This window comes from Erythrolamprus reginae, chromosome 1 (genome assembly GCF_031021105.1).
Source record: "Erythrolamprus reginae isolate rEryReg1 chromosome 1, rEryReg1.hap1, whole genome shotgun sequence".
Lineage (NCBI taxonomy): Eukaryota > Metazoa > Chordata > Lepidosauria > Squamata > Dipsadidae > Erythrolamprus > Erythrolamprus reginae.
In genome coordinates this window covers 115,732,892-115,755,933 of record NC_091950.1, presented here as the reverse complement: position 1 = coordinate 115,755,933, position 23,042 = coordinate 115,732,892, and the positions used below count along the sequence as shown (strand labels likewise).

The following is a 23,042-nucleotide window of genomic DNA, read 5'->3' as shown; positions in this document are numbered from 1 at the left end:
GTTAAGGGTATTCTGATAAACTATAGTGATTAAGGAAGATGATCTTGACACAAATACAGGGGCCATTAAAGATAATGAGATTACAGAGATAACAATTGGAAGCAGCTCACTGAAGCATAACAAGGAAGAGGTGGTCTCACAGATACTAGGAAGACCAGAGCAGTAAATCAATCCCACAAGAAGGCTAAAACTACTTTTATTGAGATGCGCTATAGCAGTGATGGCAAACATGTTTTGGTTCACATGCCAAAAGGGGGGGAGAAGGGGGGGTTGTGCATGTGTGTGCCCACACCCATAATTCCATGCGCCCCCTGTGTATTTACGTGTGACACCCCCCTCCCCCGCTCCAGGCACACAATGGCATGCTCATTTTTTGCTCTCTCCAGAGTTCAGAGCCTTTCTAGGAGCCTGGGGAGGGCAAAAATGGCCTTCCCCTCCCCACAGAGGCCCTCCAAAGGCCAGAAATGGTCCCTTTTAATTTGGGAAACAGGCCATTTCTGGTCTCCTGAGGGAATTTGGGGGATGAGGAAGGCATCCTAGAAAAGGTCTGGAGCTTGGGGAGAGCACAAAATTGTTCTTTCCACCCTCCGTTGGCTGGAAACAGTCTGTTTTCCAATTCCCAGTAGACTCAGAAGGTTTGAAAATCAGTAGGCCTGCACATGCATTGGTGCCGGACATGATCTCACATGCCCACTGATATGGCTCTGGGTGCCACTTCTGGCACATATGCCATAGGTTCACTGTTACAGGGCTATAGTAACAGAAGCTAAGTTGTGTCTGCCCTTATATGTTTCCATTTTATTTGTTAGATTGGTATTCCAGCAGTTCACTTCCATGAGTGAAAATGAGCCTTTTCTGCTACAGACCGCCTGTTTGGAACATCTTGCCTCAGGAGATGAAGGTCTGTCTCCATTTTTCTGGCTTTCAGGAAATGCCTTAAAACTTGGCTATATGGGTTGACATTTGGCTGGAGGTGGTTAGCATAGTAATAGAGAAGGCACCACCATCTCTCCGCTCCAAACCCTATTTTTTTTCAATCTCCTGTAATTTTAATTTTTTAATATTTTATAATTGTTTTTCTTCCATATGTTTTATTATATTGTAGGCCACTCTATGTTGACTTGCACTGAGAGATGAGTAGCATATAAATTTGACAAATAAAATAAATAAATAAATAAATGATTATGTCATTCCACAGTGGAAAGATCTTGCTGAAGTAAAATTGTCATTTGATACAGGTCTAAGTTATAATACTACAGGTTGGAAGTAAGTATTACTCAACACTCAACAAACCCCCCCCCCCAGCTGTTGTAATGGTACACAGAGATAAAGTTGAAGGAAAAAAATACTTCTAGGTTTATTTATTTTTAAAAAAAAATGATTTATAGGATTGGTCATATAAGGTTATAACTCACAGATAAACGATATTATATAAAAACACATAATGGCAACCAAGAACAGCAGAAATCAATAGCAAATTATACATAACCACATAGTCACATTGATTTATATCTGTGCACTTTCAATGTTCTGTTCTAGTAAAGTTGTTGATCTAATAGTAGAGTTATGTAAGCTCCACTGTCAAGGACAGCTTACTTTCTAGTCAGGTTTATTTTTATTGCTGGCAGAAAACTCTGCAGGGATGCCAAAGTGGTTAAAATAGATCTCCTCCAAGACATCTAATGGATTAGAATGGTTACTTGCATTGGGGGATTTTCCTGGATTCTTTGTTGGCAACACTGTTAAAGCCTTGACTGATCTTTTCACAGAATTAAATCTTCATTAGTGCAATGAAACAGAAAGGATAACAGCTTGAGTGCAAGTGGAAGAAATCTTGGGATGTATGGATCAAGCATGAAATAAATCCCATTTGGAGCAATATTTCATGGTGATACTACTAACTGTGAAGAATGATTATTTCTCCCATTGCTTTAACACAGACTAAGTCAGCATTGCTTTGCTACGTTGTGCAGCGTCTCCATGTTCTGATCATACCAGTCATTTGAGGCTCTGAGAAAGAAGAACACCATATACCATGGCTATTTTTGGTGTTAGTGGGGACGTAAGAGATAAATGGAATTTGCAATATATTTTTTTTTAAAAATCCTTCTTAACCAAGACTCCATCTTCCCTTTTCATTATCTATAGTTTCCTGGTGTTTCGTTTTACTATTTATTAAATTACTTAGTTTACAATGCTGCTAACAGCATTTAAGGGGGGGGGGGAAGTAAAATATAAAATGTTATGTTTTCCAATCACTGCCTACTTAGCACAACTTTGAAGTTTTCTTTATCACACATCTTCCTTTGGCATTCTGGATTAGCTCAGTGATTGGATGACTCAGTGGCCTGATGATTCTATAACTATCTTATCTTTGCCCAGCTGCTGGATAGTGTGATACTGCCTCAGACAGATCCTGTGTGCAAGTTGTGATAGAATACCTTTGCACAACTTTATATTCTAGAAACATAGAAATAGAGAAGACTGACGGCAGAAAAAGACCCCATGATCCATCTAGTCTGCCCTTATACTATTTTCTGTATTTTATCTTAGGATGGATATATGTTTATCCCAGGCATGTTTAAATTCAGTTACTGTGGATTTATCAACCACGTCTGCTAGAAGTTTGTTCCAAGGATCTACTACTCTTTCACTAAAAGAATATTTTCTCATGTTGCTTTTGATCTTTCCCCCAACTAACTTCAGAGTGGGTCCCCTTGTTCTTGTGTTCACTTTCCTATTAAAAACACTTCCCTCCTGAACCTTATTTAACCCTTTTACATATTTAAATGTTTCGATCATGTCCCCCCTTTTCCTTCTGTCCTCCAGACTATACACATTGAGTTCATTAAGTCTTTCCTGATACGTTTTATGCTTAAGACCTTCCACCATTCTTGTAGCCCATCTTTGGACCCGTTCAATTTTGTCAATATCTTTTTGTAGGTGAGGTCTCCAGAACGGAACACAGTATTCCAAATACTGGAAGCAGGACATGACTGATATCTGGACTGGTGGGCGGAGCACTGCCGCTGCAACTGGCCTGCATGAGTTGGATAGAGCTGGCAGCATTTAACCCTTGTAAGGTGTCTACCTTATAGAAGGTTCTCGTCCATTCAAGTTAAGTAAACACAATCGGGTTTTTTAGGAAGTACATAAAGACCTAGCTATGTTATTAGACTTGGGAGGAAGTTTCTTGTCAAGAAACTAGCAACATTTAAAGAAGGCTCAGCTATTGTGGTCGATGTGCTTGATATACTTTCTCGATTTTGTGGTTTGTATACTTTATGTTTTAATAATATTTTAATAATGATAATTTATATTTTATATTGATTGTTTCTATAATGATTGCTTTTATGTTATTGTTTTATCTGCCCAGATTAACTTCTAGTGAAATGTGTGTGTGTGAGATTGTGTGTATCTAAGCATATATATTTGATTGATTGAATAAATAAATAAAATAAATGAAATATACATTAAAATCATGGGAAAGTTAAAATATAGTGCTCCTGCTTCTATCTACAAGCTTAAAACTCTCTTGATTTAAGTAATCAAGAAATTATTTAAATCAAGATTAATCTGGATCCTGCCAAACATGGGGAAAATGCTATGTCATTTTGGAGATTGTCTATTCTATCTTCATCTCAGGCATATTAAAGAGAAGAGAATTGTCAAATGTAATTTGAATCACTGGGCAGTTTGGTTGAGGCATATTAGTGGTTCGCAATTATGATAGTGGGCCATAATAGTCTAACTCCAAAATTCAGCTTGGGAAATTTTTGCGTGGAAGCAAACATGAATTCAGTCATTATTAATGTCAAGAAATTATATAGAGGCAAAATTTGGTAGGCAATCAAGTAAGAAGAAATATATTTAAAATCAGTTTATTTGTAAAATGGCAGAACTTCTAGTTAAACTGACAATAGCATAAATATTTTTAATAAAGGAAAGATTAACTGAAGTAATTTCATTTACCAAATTTAGTTGATATTGAATATTTTGACTTGATTATCAAGATAATTTTGCCATCTGATCTATAATTTCTTCTGCACAAAAGCCATCAAGTGTTCTAGCTGCAAGAAACAAAAAACCTAGGTGAATAATTACCAGGTTGGTCCATCAACAAAAATATACTCCCAGAAAAAGCCATCAGGTTTCATAGCCTGAAGTTATATGCTCTGACAAATCTAACAGCTCTTTCTGTGTCATTCCTAATGCACTTGTCACTCAGTATTACCCATACTCATTAAGGACAATGGGAAAGTTTATCTTAGTAACACGTTTTAAATCATCCACTCTTCACAATGGAACCATGAAATCTCTTATAAAACACGAGGCGGGAACTACATTGACACCAAAGGTTCTTCCTGGCAGCTCTATTTCTAATTCTTGTTCAAAGAATAATCTGTTTATCATGAAATCATACAGAACAATGTATTAAAGGAAATCTGAAACAGGAATAGCTAGTTTGATTTGCATATGATAGAATTACTTCTATGTTACTAGAAGCTTATATGTTATATAGAGATTCTTAGAGATCCTTACTTTTCTTAAATAATATTTATTTGTTTATTTATTATTTGGATTTCTAGGCCGCCGTGCTTTGTAGACTCAGGGCGGCTTACAAAACAGGAATAAATACAATAAGAAACATTTAAGAAACCCAAATGTTAAAACTAATATTTGTCTAATCTAAAAACCCTAATTTTTAAAAAACAATCATCCACATTCTTTCAATTACAATCACAGATGTGGCCAGAGCAGGATTCCGATGCTCAACAGTTCTAAGCCTGCCGGCAGAGGTGAATTTTTAAAACCTTACCAAAGACCAAGAGGGTGGGGGCGGTACGAATTTCTGGAGGGACTTGATTCCAAAGGGCTGGAGCTGCCACAGAGAAGGCTTTGCTTAGCTGATGGGATCTGGAGAAGGGCAACTGGCTGCTGGGATTTATGAGGCAGGAGATGGTCCCATAAGTAACTTAGTTCTAAGCCATGTAGGGCTTTATTGGTCATGACCAACACTTTAAATTGTGCTCGGAGACCTATCGGTAGCCAATGCAGCTCGTGGAGTGATGCTGAGATATAGGTATATCTTGAAAGGTCCATAAGGGCTCATGTGGCTGCGTTTTGCACTAACTGCAGTCTCTGAACATTCTTTAAAGGTAGTCCCATGTAGAGGGTAAAGCAGTAATATGGACAATTATTTTCTGGAAATGTAAAAATTAATTAGAAAATTAATTAGAATGGCGTAAAATAAAAGAAGTATGCTGTTCACTAGATATTTATATTATATCCGAGCCTTCGTAGAGGGGCGGCATACAAATCTAATAAATTATTGTTATTATTATTATTATTATTATTATTATTATTTCAATATCTACAGTAATATCATTATTACATATATCTAATACATCTATATATATATATCTAATACAAATCTAAATAATAATAATAATAATAATAATAATAATAATAATAATAATAACGTTTTTATTGCACACACACACACACACACACACACACTGGTGAACATACCTAATAAACCTGCCTATTTTCCTATGTATAAAACCAGTACTTTGAATGAATGTGTGTGTGTTTTAATTATTGGAATATTATCTACTAGTATTCCCTTCAAAATGAGGTATCCAAATTAAATATACAAAAGGGATATGAGAAGAAATGTAGAAGTGGCAGATTGAGAAGTGTCCCTATTGGGAAACAACAAGCTGCCCAAAGACTCCTTGTGACAAAATGGGTGGCAAACAAATAATAAAATAAAATAAAATAAATAAAATAAATACCCATGTAGAAGTAAGTTTATATTTGATTCAGTAGCTAGAAGTCAGAACTGGAGTAGGTTCACAGGCTTAATGCCAGAAAGCAGTATGACATTTGTTCCAAGAAGCCCAGGAAGATATTAACTATTTCAACCACTGGATTGATGGATCCAGATTGAACTGGCTAGGTAATACAGGTGAAACTTGAAAAATTAGAATATTGTGCAAAAGTTCATTTATTTCAGCAATGCAACTTAAAGGGTGAAACGCAATATATGAGAGAGAGACTCATTACATGCAAGACAAGCTAGTTCAAGCTGTGATTTGTCATAATTGTAATGATTATGGGGTACAGCTCATGAAAACCCCAAATCCACAATATCAGAAAATTAGAATATTATATATAATCAATAAAACAAGGATTGTACATAAAACAATATCGGATCTCTGAAAAGTATAAGCCTGCATGTGTATTTAGTATTTGGTTTGGGCCCCTTTTGCAGCAATTACTGCCTCAATGCGGTGTGGCATGGAAGCTATCAGCCTGTGGCACTGCTGAGGTGTTATGGAAGACCAGGATGCTTCAATAGCAGCCTTCAGCTCTTCTGCATTGTTCGATCTCATGTCTATCATCTTTCTCTTGGCAATGCCATATAGATTCTCTATGGGGTTCTGATCAAGAGAGTTTGCTGGCCATTCAGGTACAGTAATCCCATGCTCACTGAACCAGGGTTTGGTGCTTTTGGCAGTGTGGGCAGGTGCCAAGTTCTGCTGGAAAATGAGGTCATCATCCCCATAAAGCTCATCTGTGGAAGGAAGCATGAAGTGGTCCAAAATCTCCCAGTAGATGAAGTACAGTGGACCAACACTAGCAGATGACATAGCTCCTCAAATCAACACAGACTCTGGAAACTTTTACAGATGTACAGTGGTCCCCCGATTATTGCGAGGGTTCCGTTCCAGGACCCCTCGCAATGATCGGTTTTTCGCGAAGTAGCACTGCGGAAGTAAAAACACCATCTGCGCATGCGCAGATGGTGTTTTTACTTCCGCCGCAGCAGCGAGGAGCCGAAGATTGGGGTTTCCCCGCCGCCCACGCAAACTCCTCGCTGCTGCCGCGCCCGCCGCTGGTCTTGTCCGCCCGCCGCTTGTCCGCCGCCTGCCTGCCCGCGCGCCCGCCGCTCGCCCGCCCTTCGCCTGCCCACGCTGTTCGCTCGCGCCGCTTCCCAGCTGAGTCCTGAAGCCAGAAGGCAAAGGCGAACTTCCGCGTTTGGCTTCGGGACTCAGCTGGGAAGCGGCGCTGTGGTTTCCCCACCGCCCACGCAAACTCCTCGCTGCCGCTCGCCCGCCCTTCGCCCGCCCACGCCGTTCGCTCGCGCCGCTTCCCAGCTGAGTCCTGAAGCGAACTTCCGCGTTTGGCTTCAGGACTCAGCTGGGAAGCGGCGCTGGGGTTTCCCTGCCGCCCACGCAAACTCCTCGCTGATCCCCGCCGCTCGCCCTCCCGCCAGCAAGAGAGGGAAGACCCAGGGAAGCCGCCCAGCAGCTGATCTGCCCGGCACCATCTACGCATGCGTGGCCATAGAAAAAAGGGCGCGCATGCGCAGATGGTGTTTTTACTTCCGGGTTGAAAAATCGCCATATAGCTGTTTCGCAATGATCGGGATCGCAATACCCAGGGGATCACTGTATTACATTTTACCTTTTAAATTGCATTACTGAAATAAATGAACTTTTGCACAATATTCTAATTCCTCAAGTTTCACCTGTACTCTTCCAACTGTTAAAAAGAGTTAACTGCTGTTTCACAAAAAATAATTTTCATCAGAAAAAAATCTAAGAATCGAGTATAAATCAACACATGCCTATTGCAGTCTCACACACACACACACACACACACACACACACACACACACTCTTTTGACAGGGTTGAGGTAGTTGCCTCAAAAGCATTTATTGAAGACACAACAATGGCAATTTTCCAGATAGTTTTCTCTGTTGAGGAAGAAAGCTACATTTGCTTTCATCTTCCATCCTCTAAACTGCTTTGCTTCTTATAGAGGTATCAGTAGACACATCCATTACTAGGTTATCATGATTAATCTAAGATTCAAACTGCTACACACATTTGTTTGTCTATGCAAATTGTGATGACAAACAGGAAGCAGGACACAGAGCCATCATATACAGTACTTTCTCTTAACAAGGTAATTAAAATATCTTTTGAAGTGTTTTACAGTAAATCAGTAGATTTTGAGGACCAACAGAATGATAAAAATTGCCTACAAAAAGCCTGGGAAATCAATATTGGCTTTTAAACAATTAGTACGTACAACATTTTTTTAAAAAAGATTTTATTGCATGCATATTTCAATATCAGTATTTTTAAAAACTGCCTTTGGATAGGCACTTGAGCTCAATTAAAAGATTTTATTTTTTAAAAAACGAACATGTTGACAGACTGACCAAATAAAGTGGGAAAGAATTAACCTCAGGCAGACAGAAACAATCATCATAGAAAGCAGATTTTGATTACCATCAAATGATAGCAAATTATTAGTTGTTTATTTTTTAAGTAAATGTTGGCTTCCAGGGACAAGGAGAATTGTGTGTGTGATTGTTTTTCTTTATGTATCAAATTGCACCAATTTAATTTTTTTTTATACAGAAGTTTCACAAAGCACTGATGCTTTTTAGTATCTTATGAGTAAAAAATGAAGAATATCACAGTAAACTATTAGACATAAATTATTAAATTTTTAAAAATCCTATCTCTACCCCAATTCAACGTGAGCCGCCCCGAGTCTTTGGAGAGGGGCGGCATACAAATCCAAATAATAAATAAATAAATAAATAAATAAATAAATAAATGAATGAATGAATGAATGAATGAATGAATGAATGAATGAATGAATGAATGAATGAATGAATGAATGAATGAATGACATGCTGAGTATAAAATCTAGCTTGGACTGGGTATCTCTCTGTTTTTCCCTTCACTTCCCCCAATCAATTCATTTCAACTTTTGACAAATTTGCATATTCAGAAAAAGTATATTAAAATGTATTAAACAACACACACTTTATAAATGGCTATAGATACAAAAATTAGAGTAAGAACATTAGGAACCTAATCTAAACCAAAAGGCTATGTTATGACTTTTTATTTAGATTCACTTCTACTGTTATTTTAAACAATTATTTTCTGGATGTGCTTTAATTTAATTTATTGTATTATGATTAACAAACATTATCAAATAACTGATATAAATCCATAATGCATAAAGGAAAAAATATTAAAAAGATCTGCTAAAAAGCAGATAGTCTTATTTCTGGCATGCCTAAAATGCTGACAACTGATCTATTACGATTGAAATAAAATATAAAGTCTGCCCAAACTGAATAATTTGTTTTATTCTTTTAATTTTACCTATTATCTATTCTAATGTAGCAATTGAAGAGACCCTATTAATTCATATTTCACGTTCACATTTAAGTTATGTAATATTTTCCAATGTTGAGCAATTATTTTAGCTGCTAAAATTATGTAGCTGATAAATTGATTATTTTTTAAGATTGGGATTTAATTCCCTAAATAAGTACAATAAGACTCACCATGATTAACATTCAATTGTTTGTATAATAATGATGCTTACTGCCTCCAAAACTACATTGAAAGTTTATAGCTTTATTGCCTCAAATGAAAAGAAATACCCTATTTTGCACAATCGGACATTTGGAAGAATAATTAAGACATACAATATGTGCCAGTATAATTAGAGTTAAGTGCCAACCATGTGTAATTTTCCACTGAAGTTTTTGCAATGCTTGCCAATTGTTTCTTGTATGGGTTTATCAAGATCAGCATCCCAAGCTTTCCTTTAAATCTAAAGGTGGGTCTCCTCTTTCTGATTAATTGCTTATACATTTTTTAAAAATTCCCCTTTGGTTGTTCTAGATCAATCTCATGTCATCATGGCAGTGTCATGTCACATGACTTATCATGACTTTTCCTTCTTTGCTAAACCAGACTTGGGTGTGGCCAGTGTGTGATGCATCCTGGCCACGACCCATGAGTTTGACAGCCCGGTTCTAGATAGTTAGCTGTTATATTCACAAACTAGCCTAAGACCAAATTGCTGAAGCTCTAATTTCCTGAAATTTAATATCCAGTAGTTTGGATACCACCAAACAAACAAACAAACAAACAAAAAACCCCACTCCCCAAACCAACCTATAATAATAACTTGCCACTATTCATTGTTCCATCTGTTCATTTTTGAGAGGTTTCCTATTTATTCTATAAAGATATATATTCTCTCAAAAGTTTCAATGAACCAGATCATAATTATTCTCCTGTTCTATGTACAGTGGTACCTCTACTTAAGAACGCTTCTATTTACAAACTTTTCTAGATAAGAACCGGGTGTTCAAGATTTTTTTGCCTCTTCTCAAGAACCATTTTCCACTTACAAACCCGAGCAGGGAGAAGCCTCTGTGGGGTCTCTCTAGGAATCTCCTGGGAGGAAATAGGGCCTCCACCCTCCCTGTGGTTTCCCCAATCAAACACATTATTTGCTTTTACATTGATTCCTATGGGAAAAATTGCTTCTTCTTACAAACCTTTCTACTTAAGAACCTGGTCATGGAATGAATTAAGTTCGTAAGTAGAGGTACCACTGTATATGATTAAAGGAATCAGAGAAGAAGAACCCATTTCTTTATCATGTTTTTAGAAAACCCAGCTGTTTGAAAGAGACACTCTTTATTTCCAAATGATTACCTTATGTATAGGTAGTCCTTTGACTTACAATCATTTATTTAGTGACTGTTCAATGTTACAACAACACTAAAAAGTGACTTACAACCATTTCTCGCACTTAAGCCCGGGGTAGCATCACCAGGGTTGCATGATCAAAACTTGGGCTCTTGGTATCAAGCATGCATTTATGACAATTGCAATGCTCCTGGGTCATTTGTAACCTGGGTCATTTGCAACCTTCCCAATCCGCTTCCAACAACCAAAGTCAACAGGGAAACCAAAATTGCCCCCTGACCACATGATTCATCAACAACCCAGAATGATTTACTTAACAATCATAGCAAAGTCATAAAACCACGTGCAAGTCATTTAACAACCACCTTGCTTAGCAAGAGAAATTGTCTCAACTGTGGTGATAACTCAAGGATTACCTCTACCTAATTTCCACACAGGGTCTTTTGCACAAACAGGTAGCATAAAAGAATGGCACTCCAGTGAGCTTATTGAGTAAGTTTAGACAAGTATGACAATATGATGTCATATTTTTTAAAAAACAAAACCTTATTTTCTATAACTATGAATACAATAGAATGGGAAACCACTGGTGCAATTACTGAGAAGCAATTAAAAAAAAAATTTTGGTTGTTTATTGAAATCTGGGTTTTGACCTGTGCCAAGCCTGCATTGCAGGTGGGTATTTTAGGTGTAGCTAAAAAGGGATTATTTTCTTCTAAAAAGTCTATTTCAGTTTATAAATCAACAATTGAAACAGGTATCATGTAATTCCTATTCTCTTCTGAAAACTGGCAATAGAAAACTGGATGGAGGACAATGCTCTAATGGCTTGCTCCCAAGCTTCTTGGAAGCACAGAGAATGAATGAAATAATACAATATGTTAAAATTTTGAAAGTCCTCTCCAAAACTGCCATACATCCTGCTCCTGCTCATGATTGCACCTCATTTTAGCTAACTGAATATCACCTGTTTTGCCAGAATCTTTTTTAAAGGTATCAGCACATATATATGAATTCAGCTGACTCGTATGATCAGCTTAGTTCATGGATCTATAATACAGGATCCTACCCTCAAATAAAAGTATTTATTTATTTGTCAAAATATATACAAGATAGCAGTTATTGGTATAAAGATAAATATAAACTAAATATAGATAAATGAGGGCAGCAGGACAGGGGTAGTAGGCAGGCTGCTGCGCTTATGCGTAATATAATATAATATAATATAATATAATATAATATAATTAAAGCATAATTATGCTTAAAGGTAAAGGTTCCCCTCGCACATACAGTATGTGTTAGTTGTTCCTGACTCTAGGAGGCGGTGCTCATCTTTGTTTCAAAGCTGAAGAGCCAACACTGTCTGAAGACATCTTCGTAGTGATGTGGCTGGCATGATTAAATGCCAAAGGCTCACAGAATGCTGATACCTTCCCACCTGTCCGTATTTTTCTACTTGCATTTTTATATTCTTTCGAACTGTTAGGTTGGCAGAAGTTGGGACAAGTAACAGGAGCTCACTTACGTGGCACTAGGGATTCGAACTGCCAACCTTTTCTGATCAACAAGCTGAGTGTCTTAGCCACTGAACCACCTTTACCCTCAAATAGTAGTATATTAAAAAATAACAAAACTCCAGGAAAATCAACACCTAGTATTTATTGTCAGCCCCTAAGGCCATAAAGAATGATATATACTGTGGGAGGAGATAATTTTAAAAATTCCATCAACTGGCTTATCCTAAGAATTCCTAAGTACAAAATAGCTGCCAACAGTTGAGTCTCTTTATAGGAAATTCTTAATCTTTCTAAAAAGGATCCTCCCTTCCCAAAGCCAGTAGCACAGAATTTAACAAACATTGTAGCAATCCTATTACAAAAGGGAGTTATGCAATCACAAATGATGAAAGTTTTGTTAAAAAATTGCTTTTTAAAAAAAATAATGCATTCCAATATCTAGGTACTAAAAATATGTTTATTGGGAGAATGAAATTCAATAAATAAATGGATGGATGGATGGATGGAAGGAAGGAAGGAAGGAAGGAAGGAATAATTCCAGTCACGTGATCCCAAATAAAAACTAATCAACTTCAGTGAACTATTTTTTTTTAATTATCTGTGAAATAACCGAGAAACACGGTCTCCAAATAAAATCCCTTTTATTCTCTACAGGCTCTGAGCGAGCGGAAAAACACTTTCACTGTATACGCGAGTTACAGAAGAAGCGCGTAAGACAAGTAGCTCGGCTATTTAAAGACTTTCCCTCAGCAACAGCCGGCGTCTGACAGCTCTTCCATTTTGGCGCCCTCTACAGCAGCCAATAGGAAGCAGGTAAACAATGCCTATGGTTTCTTTCAATTCTGCTTAACAACTCTTGTTTAACAAGTTAACCCAGATACAGAACATTATAGAACATTACAGAATTTACAGGATTTAACACCCCTCCCCCTTCTGGATGATTTTACAGATTTTTATTCGGTCAAGTAAGTAACAAAGTCTTCTAAGTGAGGGGGTCTTCGCGAAGTCCGATCTGACCGTCTAGGGTCGCTCATGACTTGTGTGTCCACCGACGAAGATGGTTCCTCTCGTCCTGCAGACGCGTTGCTCCCATGACCAGGAGATGGCAGAGCTGAGGCAGCGCTGGAGTGGCTATTTCCCCCAGGTAAGTCCCAATCAACTGGTTCCGGGTTCCTGTTTGGTCTTGCACAATGCCACTTTCCCAATGCTTTCCTGCATCAAAATTTTTAACATATACCTTTTGTCCCACGGCCACTGCACGCTCAGGTATTAGTACATTGTCCGGTTTTAATTTGATGTAGGAGGGGTGCAGCCTATCTAAGGTTGATCTTAACCTTCTCCCCATTAGCAACTCAGCAGGGCTTTTCCCAGTGGTCATACTAGGTGTTATGTGTTGGGTCAGCAAGAACGTGTCTAATCTCTCCTGGATGTCACCTGGAGCTGACCTCTTAATGGCCTCTTTGGCCACTCGAACATAACGTTCTGCTGCTCCATTAGACCACGCTGCGTGGGGCGAGGTAAGTGCATGTCGGACCCCCAGCCCAGCTAGGAACACCTCAAATTGCTTAGATGTAAATTGGGGCCCGTTGTCCGAGACTAATATGTCCGGGCACCCATGTGTTGTAAATAACTTCCTTAATACATGTATTACTGCTGATGATGTGGTAGATGTTAATGGCACTATTTCAAGCCACCTTGAATACGCATCAATCAGGATTAAAAACATATGATTCCCCACTGGTCCAGCCAGATCAATGTGCACCCTAGACCATGGCCCTTGGGGACTGTCCCACTGTGCAGGGGTGGTTTTAGGCGGGTCTGGCCGCGTTTCTTGGCACTGGCCACATGTTGCCACCCAGTTCTCAATTTCTTTATCCAAGCCTGGCCACCACAAATACCCCCTTGCCAATGCCTTCATCCTCACCACCCCTGGGTGTCCCTCATGTAGCATTTTCATAACCCGCGGTCTCAGGGCAGTAGGGATAACCACTCTTTCCCCCCAGAGAATGCAATCATGCATAACTGATAGTTCTAGCCTCTTTGTTTTAAATTCACCTATTAAGGGATCGTCCCCATTTGCTGGCCAGCCTTTTAAAATGTAATTCAGAATTCTGCTCAAAATCTTATCTTGCCTGGTTTCCAATGCCACCTGCCTGGCAGTGACCACAGGAGACTTATCTAATTCGATAAGGAGTACCTCTGCAGCGGGCGCTGGGTCTTCTACTCTCTGTCCCAATGGACAGCGACTAAGGCCGTCTGCGTGATTAATAGCAGATCCCCCTTTATGAATGAGCTGGTAGTCATATGCAGCTAGGAAAATAGCCCATCTGGACATACGGGGAGACATGAAGGGAGGAGTTGGCCGTCCCGTGGCTAGCAGACCCAAGAGAGGCTTGTGGTCTGTAACTAATTGAAAAGGCCTCCCTAGCAGATAATGATGAAATTTTTTCACCCCGGCTACCAGCGCCAAAGCTTCCTTGTCAATCTGCGCGTAATTGCGCTCAGCCCCAGATAGTGTTCTAGAAAAATAGGCAATTGGAGCCTCCTGCCCATTAGGAAAAATATGGGCCAACACACCGCCCACCCCGTACGGAGAAGCGTCGCATGTGAGTCTCACAGGGAGGGTTGAGCTATATTGCACTACTAAGCTATGGGACGACAAAAGATCTTTAACCATGTTAAATGCCCGTTGTTCCTTCTCACCCCAGTGCCAATCTGTCCCTTTATGGAGGAGCCTATGTAGGGGTTCAGCTGCTGAGGCTTTCTGTCTTAGAAAAACAGCATAAAAATTTAATAGCCCTAAAAAGGCTTGCAGCTCTGCTTTACAAGTTGGGGCAGGGGCGTCTTTAATGGCTCTAACTTTTTCTTCTGTGGGGTGAATGCCCTCAGCATCTATACGAAATCCCAAAAATTCGACTGAAGGGGTCCCCCACACACATTTTTCTGGTTTCAGCCGCAGACCCTTATCTCTCAATCTAGTGAGTACCTGTCTAATTCGACTGTGCAGCTGGGCAGAGTTGTCACCACAAATTAAAATGTCGTCGAAATAAGGGACCACCCCATCAAGGCCCCCCAATAAGCGCTCCATTAACCGCTGGAATATACCAGGAGCAACACTCACTCCGAATTGCAGGCGCGTACACTTAAAAGCACCCCTGTGCGTTACAATAGTCTGTGATAAGGCAGTGGCTTCGTCCACTGTCAATTGCTGGTAAGCCTGTGCAAGGTCCAGCCTCGCGAAGATTTTCCCAGACCCCAAGGTGTGTAACAGCTGTTGCACCACTGGAATAGGATACGAGTTGTGCTGTAGTGCCTTATTAATAGTGGATTTGTAATCCGCACAAACTCGTAGGGAGCCATCTGGCTTCAGTGGGGTTACAATTGGTGTTTCCCAGGGTGCATGTTCCACTGGAACCAATATACCTTGTGCTTGAAGTTTTGTTAATTGTTCATCTAGCTTACTCAGCAAGGGCAAGGGTACCCTGCGAGGTTTTAATCTAACGGGAGGAACAGAAGGGTCTAATGAAAAAGAAATAGGAGGTCCTTTAAAGGTACCCAGACCAGGACGGAAAACCTCAGGAAATTCAGTGACAAAATCAGGGGCAGTAGAAAATGTCAATTTGTTAAGACCCGTTACCGCTAATCCCAAAGGTGCCATCCAGTCCAACCCTAGAAGGGAATGATTAGCCCCGTCTACAACTAACAGAGGGAGAACATGGTTCACATTTCTAAAGGTAATAGGAACCCTGGTTTTACCCAAAATCCTAATTGGGTGACCCTGGAAGTCATTGATAGCAATGTCCAAAGGTTGCAAATCGTCCCGTGCCAAACTTGGTATATACAAATGTAATTTATGCCAGGGCATTAGTGTATATTTCGAGCCAGTGTCCAATTCCATATGGCACGGCTGATGGTTTAAAAGGATGGGGACAACAATTTTATTAGGGGCAGGAGGGTAAACTGTAGAACCACTGAAAAAGCGGTTACCTCTGGCATTCCAAGGGCGGCGGAAACCCCGTCCTTGTGGCCGGAAAGGACGGTAGGCTCGGGGAGCAGGAAAGGAAGGCTGTTGACCTTGTGGAGAAGAGTTGTCATCTGGCAAGGCAGCACGGCAAGCGGCGGCGATGTGGCCTCTCTTCTCGCATCTGTAGCAGAAGGCGTCCTTAAAGGGGCAGCGCGACCGTTGATGTTGCCCTCTGCATCCGGCGCAGGCAGGAAAAGTTGACCTGGCTTGTCGTTCTGGTGGTCCTCGAAGGTAGCAGCAGTGGTCATTGTAGTCTTCATAGTCGGCGAGCTGAACTTCAGGTAGGCGGCGAGCCGAGGGACGCTGAGAGTCTGTTATCTTAAAAACAGTTTGCAGTTTGTCATTGGATTTTAAATCAGCTGCCGCAGCCTCAGCTACCTCAGCTGTCTGAGCAGCTTTAATCACGTCTTGTAATGTGGAGCTCTCAGTTGCCAGTAACTTGTTCCTTATGGTAACGTTTCGCATCCCAAAAATGAGGGCGTCCGTCAATCTGGCTTCCGGATTGTCAAATTGACATTTCGCCAGGATAGTGCGGAGCCTGGTCGCGAACTGGTTAATAGATTCCCCATCTGATTGAGACATACGGGAAAATTGATGCCTATAAACTATGGGCGGCTTAGTTGGTTTAAAATGGGCAGCCAATTTCTCTTGTAAAGTAGCCCAGGGTACAGCATTAGGAGGTTCGGGATCTGTCAAAGTCCCGGCCAATTCAAAAATATGCGTGCCGCAGTAATTCAAAAATAAAGCGCGTTTCCTGCTGTCCTCAGCCGTATGTAGGCTGGCAGCTTCCAGGAAAATCTCAAATTTAGCCATATAGGCTGCCCAAGTTGACCTTTCCGGGTCAAACAACTCGGGAGGTTGAATAAGCGAAGGGGTCGATTTTTTCCTTAAAAAAAAATCACCGCTAAGACCCTCGTCGCCAATGAAATAACCGAGAAACACGGTCTCCAAATAAAATCCCTTTTATTCTCTACAGGCTCTGAGCGAGCGGAAAAACACTTTCACTGTATACGCGAGTTACAGAAGAAGCGCGTAAGACAAGTAGCTCGGCTATTTAAAGACTTTCCCTCAGCAACAGCCGGCGTCTGACAGCTCTTCCATTTTGGCGCCCTCTACAGCAGCCAATAGGAAGCAGGTAAACAATGCCTATGGTTTCTTTCAATTCTGCTTAACAACTCTTGTTTAACAAGTTAACCCAGATACAGAACATTATAGAACATTACAGAATTTGCAGGATTTAACAATCTGCTTGCCTAAAAATTTGACTTCAACACATGTCCAGTGTTTACTGTAGACAGGAGCACCAGGCTTCTGTTTTGGATATTGTTATGTGCCTTGCTGCTTAGCTTCTTCATTCTTTTCTTCACAGAACTATTTCCACAGTTTATAGAACATGGAAGGTAAAAATGACGCAGGCCTCTTTTGCTGTTGCTTTACTTAGTTAAACCTTAGTCAAGGGTCCATACTTTTCTTAGCCCATCTTCCTAACAAGCTCTGGTTGAAGGATAAAGGTGCTGACTAACTTTCTACCAGCGGGCCACTGCATAAAAAAAGGATTATATAGAAAACGATTTTAAAAAATCCCCCACAAAAAACAACAGACAAATTCCATCTATCTACACTGCTCAGCATGGGATCAATCTTCCAGATGCTAAGGGGACACTGACATGCCGTGCCAAAAAACTAAGGGGTTGTCAGCAAAGACACTATTATAACTACATAGACGTCATTTGGCAAATTGCTTTGAAGCATGAGACCTGTATTTTATTACTGACTGACAAGAAAACAGGTTTGTAAAATGAAATATACATCTTCTAAGTATTTATTCTAGTGCTAAAAATAGAGTATTTGACCTGTAGCAGAGGAAGCTGCCCATAGGATTCCTTAAGAGTTCATTTACTCCAGTACTCCTATCCCCCAAATATCCTTCCTTCTGAAAACATCCATATTTTCTTGGAAGTTGGGGGGAGGGGTACAAAACACAAGCAAATATTATGGTGCAGGCCTGGAGAGTCCTTCTGAGTAGGTGGAAACCATCCCTGCTTAGAAATAATGTCTATGTCTATGGCCAAATTTTACTTTCCAAAGAATTTTTATTTTTGCAAATCCTTTCTCTTTTGTGTATAAAGTACCATACTGTTTCCTTACCAGTGGAGAGCCACTTTCTTTCTGATTCAAAGGTGCTGATAAGGAAGAGAATGACAGCAAAACAGAATACAGTGATCCCTCGATTAGCGCGGGGTTTACGTTCCAAGACCTCCCGCGCTAATCGATTTTCCATGTTATAGTGGTGCGGAAGTAAAAACACCATCTGCGCATGCGCGCCCTTTTTTTTTCATGGCCGCACATGCGCAGATGGTGGAGTTTGCGTGTGGGCAGGGGGGAAGACCCAGGGAAGGTTCCTTTGGCCGCCCAACAGCTGATCTGCTCCGCAGCGCGGAAGCAGTGAGGAGCCGAAGATGGAGTTTCCCCGTTGCCCAGGCAAAGGGGAAACCCCATCTTTGGCTCCTCGCTGCTGCCGCGCTGCGGAGCAGATCAGCTGTTGGGCGGCCAAAGGAACCTTCCCTGGGTCTTCCTGCTGCCCAGGCAAAGGGGAAACCCCAAGAGAGCCAAAAGAGCACCGGGCCGGTTGGTTCCCAACCAAAAGAGTTTACCCCGATTGTCCTCGGTGGGGGAAAACAGCGCGTCGCCAGGCTCCCCATCTTCAAGAGAGGCGCGACGGCTAGCCAGGATCCACGCAGGGGCGAAAAGGTGCGCGCTCCCAGCCGCTGCGCCCCGCTTGGAGAGCAGCGGCGAGCAGAGCACAGAAGACGACGAGGCTTTCGAGGGCTCCAAGGCGGGCGGCGGCGCATCCTTCGAGCACGCCGGCGGTGACCCCAAGCTGAAGGCGGCCACCACACACACACACGCCGCCGCCGCCATCCACCCCGCCAGGTTCCCCGCTTGCTACCTCTTCGCCTTCTCCCGCCTCCGAGGCCGACCAGCCCAAGCCGCAACAGACACACACACACATACACGCACTCCCTCTCTCGTGCTCACACAGACGCACTCAGACAGAAAAGAAAAAAAAATCCCCAAAAGAGAGGGACAAGAGGCAGGCACAAAGCGGGGGCACAAGGGGAGCTGCCCGGCAGAGGTTGCTTTTTTTCTTCTCGTGGGCAAGTGGAGGGGGGGAGAGAGAAGGAAAGAGAGAGAAGGAAAGAAAGAGATGAGAGAGGGAGGAAGAGAGTGTGAGAGAGGAAGAAAGAGAGAGAGAAATGATAGAAAAAAGGGGAGGAAAAAAGAGAAATGAGAAAATGATTGAAGCAGAGAATGACAGGAAAGAAAGAGAAAGAGACAGAGAAGTGACTCTTGGTGATGACGTATGACGTCATCGGGTGGGAAAAACCGTGGTATAGCAAAAAAACCGTGGAGTATTTTTTAATTAATATTTTTTGAAAAACCGTGTTGTAGCGTTTCGCACTAATCGAGACCGTGCTAATCGAGGGATCACTGTACTGTTGCTTTCCATAGTACTTCCTATTCTATGCACCTCTTAGTCTACATTCTAAAATTAGGTAGCCTCAAAATACTGTATATTGGTTCAGAAAAAAATAGCTTGACCTTAGTAAGCATGCAATCAATAAATAATACATGAAATATTGTTTTTTTCATCTACACATAAAGAAGTCTAGTATGTTCAGATGATCAGCTGCTGCAAAAGTGATTCTCTAACCCATAGGGCCAATGGAATACTTGAATATACAATTTTGAGCTTTCGAAGTCTGTAACAAGGCAATTGGTCATTAGTGTGTAAAAAAAAGAGCATTGTAAATTTTGAAGTGATGAACTGATAGAAAATACAGATTTCAATGTACAGTGATATCATAGTTTTCAAGTAAAACAATGCTTCTCTATTCTCTATAGGTATGCTATCTATTTTCAAAGTAAATAAAGAACTAATTTTTTCTATTCTAATCAAAATTATGGTGGCTTAAAACAAGCAATTCAAAACTATTAATAAAATATAATCTCAACATTTAATTATTCCAAACTTCTGAAATAATGTTTTTCAAATTTTAATAGGTAATTTTTTTATGATATGAATTCAAATCCTTGATTTCAATCATATTCTGTTTCTTTTCATAGAAAGATTTATGACAAATTGATTTAGTCTGATTATATTTAACAATGGTGGGTTGGCTTGACAGCATCTGACAAAACAATTCAATGAAGTATGGAAATAATGTAGAATGAACATCATCTGAACCCAGTAGCTTTTATTGCTCAAGTTTGGTGAACTCATATTTTATATACAACATATGAAAGAAAGCAAGAAATGAATATGTATGCATGTATGGTACATATACAACATGAAGTCCCTGACAGCAATATATAAAAGCAAAAACATAAGTCATGCTTATGATTTATCCAAATAAAAAAATTAAAAATTAATTATTTTGTAATTCTTTTAGGTTGGAATCTTTTAGTGTCATCACAATTCGATCTGAATTATTTATTTATTCAATTTCTGCAGCTGCTCATCTCAACAAATCACCAGACAGCACACATCTTAAGAATATAAAAAAACAACAAACCTATAACAGTCCAAAACAAAAATATATGGCTGTCAAATTAATAAGCATAACTCACAATAGCGATTTGCTACAAACTAACACTTTTAGGGCTATTCAGAACAAATGTTTAGTTCTCCAATTATATAAATCTATATTATTACATAAATAGTTTTTCTATCTGTGGTAGTTCCACTTTTTTTAACAACTGAGCTTTGCTGTCAGTCATAAAAGGTTGTTTTGGATGGCCCAAGTTTTTCTCCTGTCATATAAAATTCATTTGGCACACACAATTCCATTTTAAAAGTGGGTGAACAGTGACAACTGAAGAACATTAAAATAGTCCATATTTCTTCTGTTCAATTGTGTCCAATCTTAGAAATTTCCTGGACAAATATCCGAAGTTTTCTTGATAATATTTTTTTCCAGTGTGATTTGCTATTGCCTCCTTCTTAGGCAGGGGTGGGCTTCTCTTACCTTGATTCCAGTGCACTGCTCATGCACCACCATGTTTTCCCACATGTGCATATTCATTATGCATGCGCACATGCGTGTGTCCTCTCACATGATTTTGCTTCCTGCACATGCATGAAAGCAAAATCTCACAAGGGGATGCTCATGCATGTGAGATTCTACGCATGTGTGGAAGCAAAAAAAAAAAGCAAAGTGTTTAGGGGGAAATGGTGCACGTGACGGTCTGGCAAAGATGGTACTGGAGCCGTTGCATGCAAATTATGGAATTGGCAGGCCACTACCGGAACGGCAGAGTGGACCGTATAGGTAGGAATCCAACATTGTTCTTAGGGCTAAATGAATCTAAGGAGACTGAGGAGGAACTAGAATGCACAGTCTCCTGGTTTCTAACCAGATGCCTTAACTACAACACCAAACTAGAGGAATGGGAACAAGATTCACAAAATAATTGACACTCACTTTATAGAAAAAAAAAGAACAAGTGAGAAGTTTGTTCCCTACCTGCCTTAGCAAAGGGGGAAAAAAGCTTCTTTCTTTTACTTTTACAAGGGGAAGTAACTCGGTCTCTTTTGGGAAGAAGAATGCAGGAAGCAATCATTCTATGACATCTCCTGATCATCTTTCTCTATGGAAGTGACAGGAAAACATTATTACCTTCCTTCTCCTCCAAAAAGAAAGATGCTTCTTCTTGGGAAAGGTGGGATTTCTTTTCTCTGATTTCCTACTCCCTATGTTCTGTTTAATGTATTACAGTATATTGCATGACTTCTTTTTATGAATCTTCAATATAAACACATGGTTGAAATAAAATAAAAGCATTATTTTAGTCTAGGAATTTATATTTGATATTTTTCAACTTTTGTATATTATTTTGAGACTTTATATACAGGGTAAAACAGATCTTAGACAGAAATAGGACACAACTAATCCTCAACTTACAACATTTCTATTACTAAATGAAGACGTGAAGGAGAGTGAAAGAATATACTATGGATACTAATAGTCCACAAAAGATTTTTAAAGATAGAGAGGAAAAATCCATTTCTCCATAAAATATAACTTCTTCCTTAAGAACTAAAGACAACAGAAAATCTGTTACTGATTAACGTAAAAATAGCATGTCATATACTTAACTGAAAAATTTTACAAAATATTTTAAATGTTTGAGGAACTTATCTAATCAGTAAATTTTGGGAATATGTCTAGTCATGTAGCCATCTTTTATTCAATCATCAGAAAATCAAAGGCAAATTGGCATGACTCAACCCAAACTTTAATACCACATGATTATGTTGTATAAGCTTGTTTTGTGTGATGGCTGCTGTGGTTTTTACAGAGAGATTAACAACCGGACCTAAGCTGGCCTTCAAACCTTACCCTGCTGATGCCTCAAGCTCTTTGAAGTCTGACCATCCTACCTGGCAAAACAACAGTGGGAACTAGGCTGGTGTCAGATCTAATCTAGCTGCTTTTTTCAGCATAGCTAACGATGGGGTACACTAATTGGCCCAATTGCGGATTATACCTTTTGCTACAGATTCAAGACAATAATTTAGTCAAATGATGGTCTTTATCTCCTTCTAATTAAGATTGCAAAGTAGGAAGAAATAGGATTAGACAACCTAACTTCAAAACTATGAGCCTTTTTTAAAAGACAGGCACTTAAGAGTTTCTCTAAGATTTTAAAACATGCAACGAAAGAGCAGGTAATGAAATGTTAGGTAAATATTTCACTATACACAGTTATTGTGCTAAAGATAATCAATACCTTGTATAAATTATAACAAATCAATATTGATTTATTAGTGTTTAATGTCCAAGCTCTATATGTTGCTCAAAATATATACACTATAGATGAATTTTTAATTAGATTTTTAAAAATGTAAATATTCATGTATTTAACATATAAAATATTACTTAGGAAAA

The 23,042-nt window shown here is 39.7% G+C and overlaps 1 protein-coding gene across 3 annotated transcripts in view; it reads right to left on the bottom strand.

Annotated features, from left to right (window-relative positions):
* Window positions 1-23,042, bottom strand: part of ELP4 (elongator acetyltransferase complex subunit 4) — a 147,447-nt gene that overhangs the window by 35,510 nt on the left and 88,895 nt on the right. The window contains exon 10 of one of the 3 annotated variants that reach the window (XM_070762145.1): window positions 21,577-21,741. The exons of the other annotated variants lie outside the window; for them this stretch is intronic. Within the exon in view, the coding sequence (XP_070618246.1) occupies window positions 21,577-21,741 (165 nt within the window). Of the gene's footprint in view, window positions 1-21,576; window positions 21,742-23,042 lie in introns of those variants that run through there. 3 annotated transcript variants of the gene reach the window in all.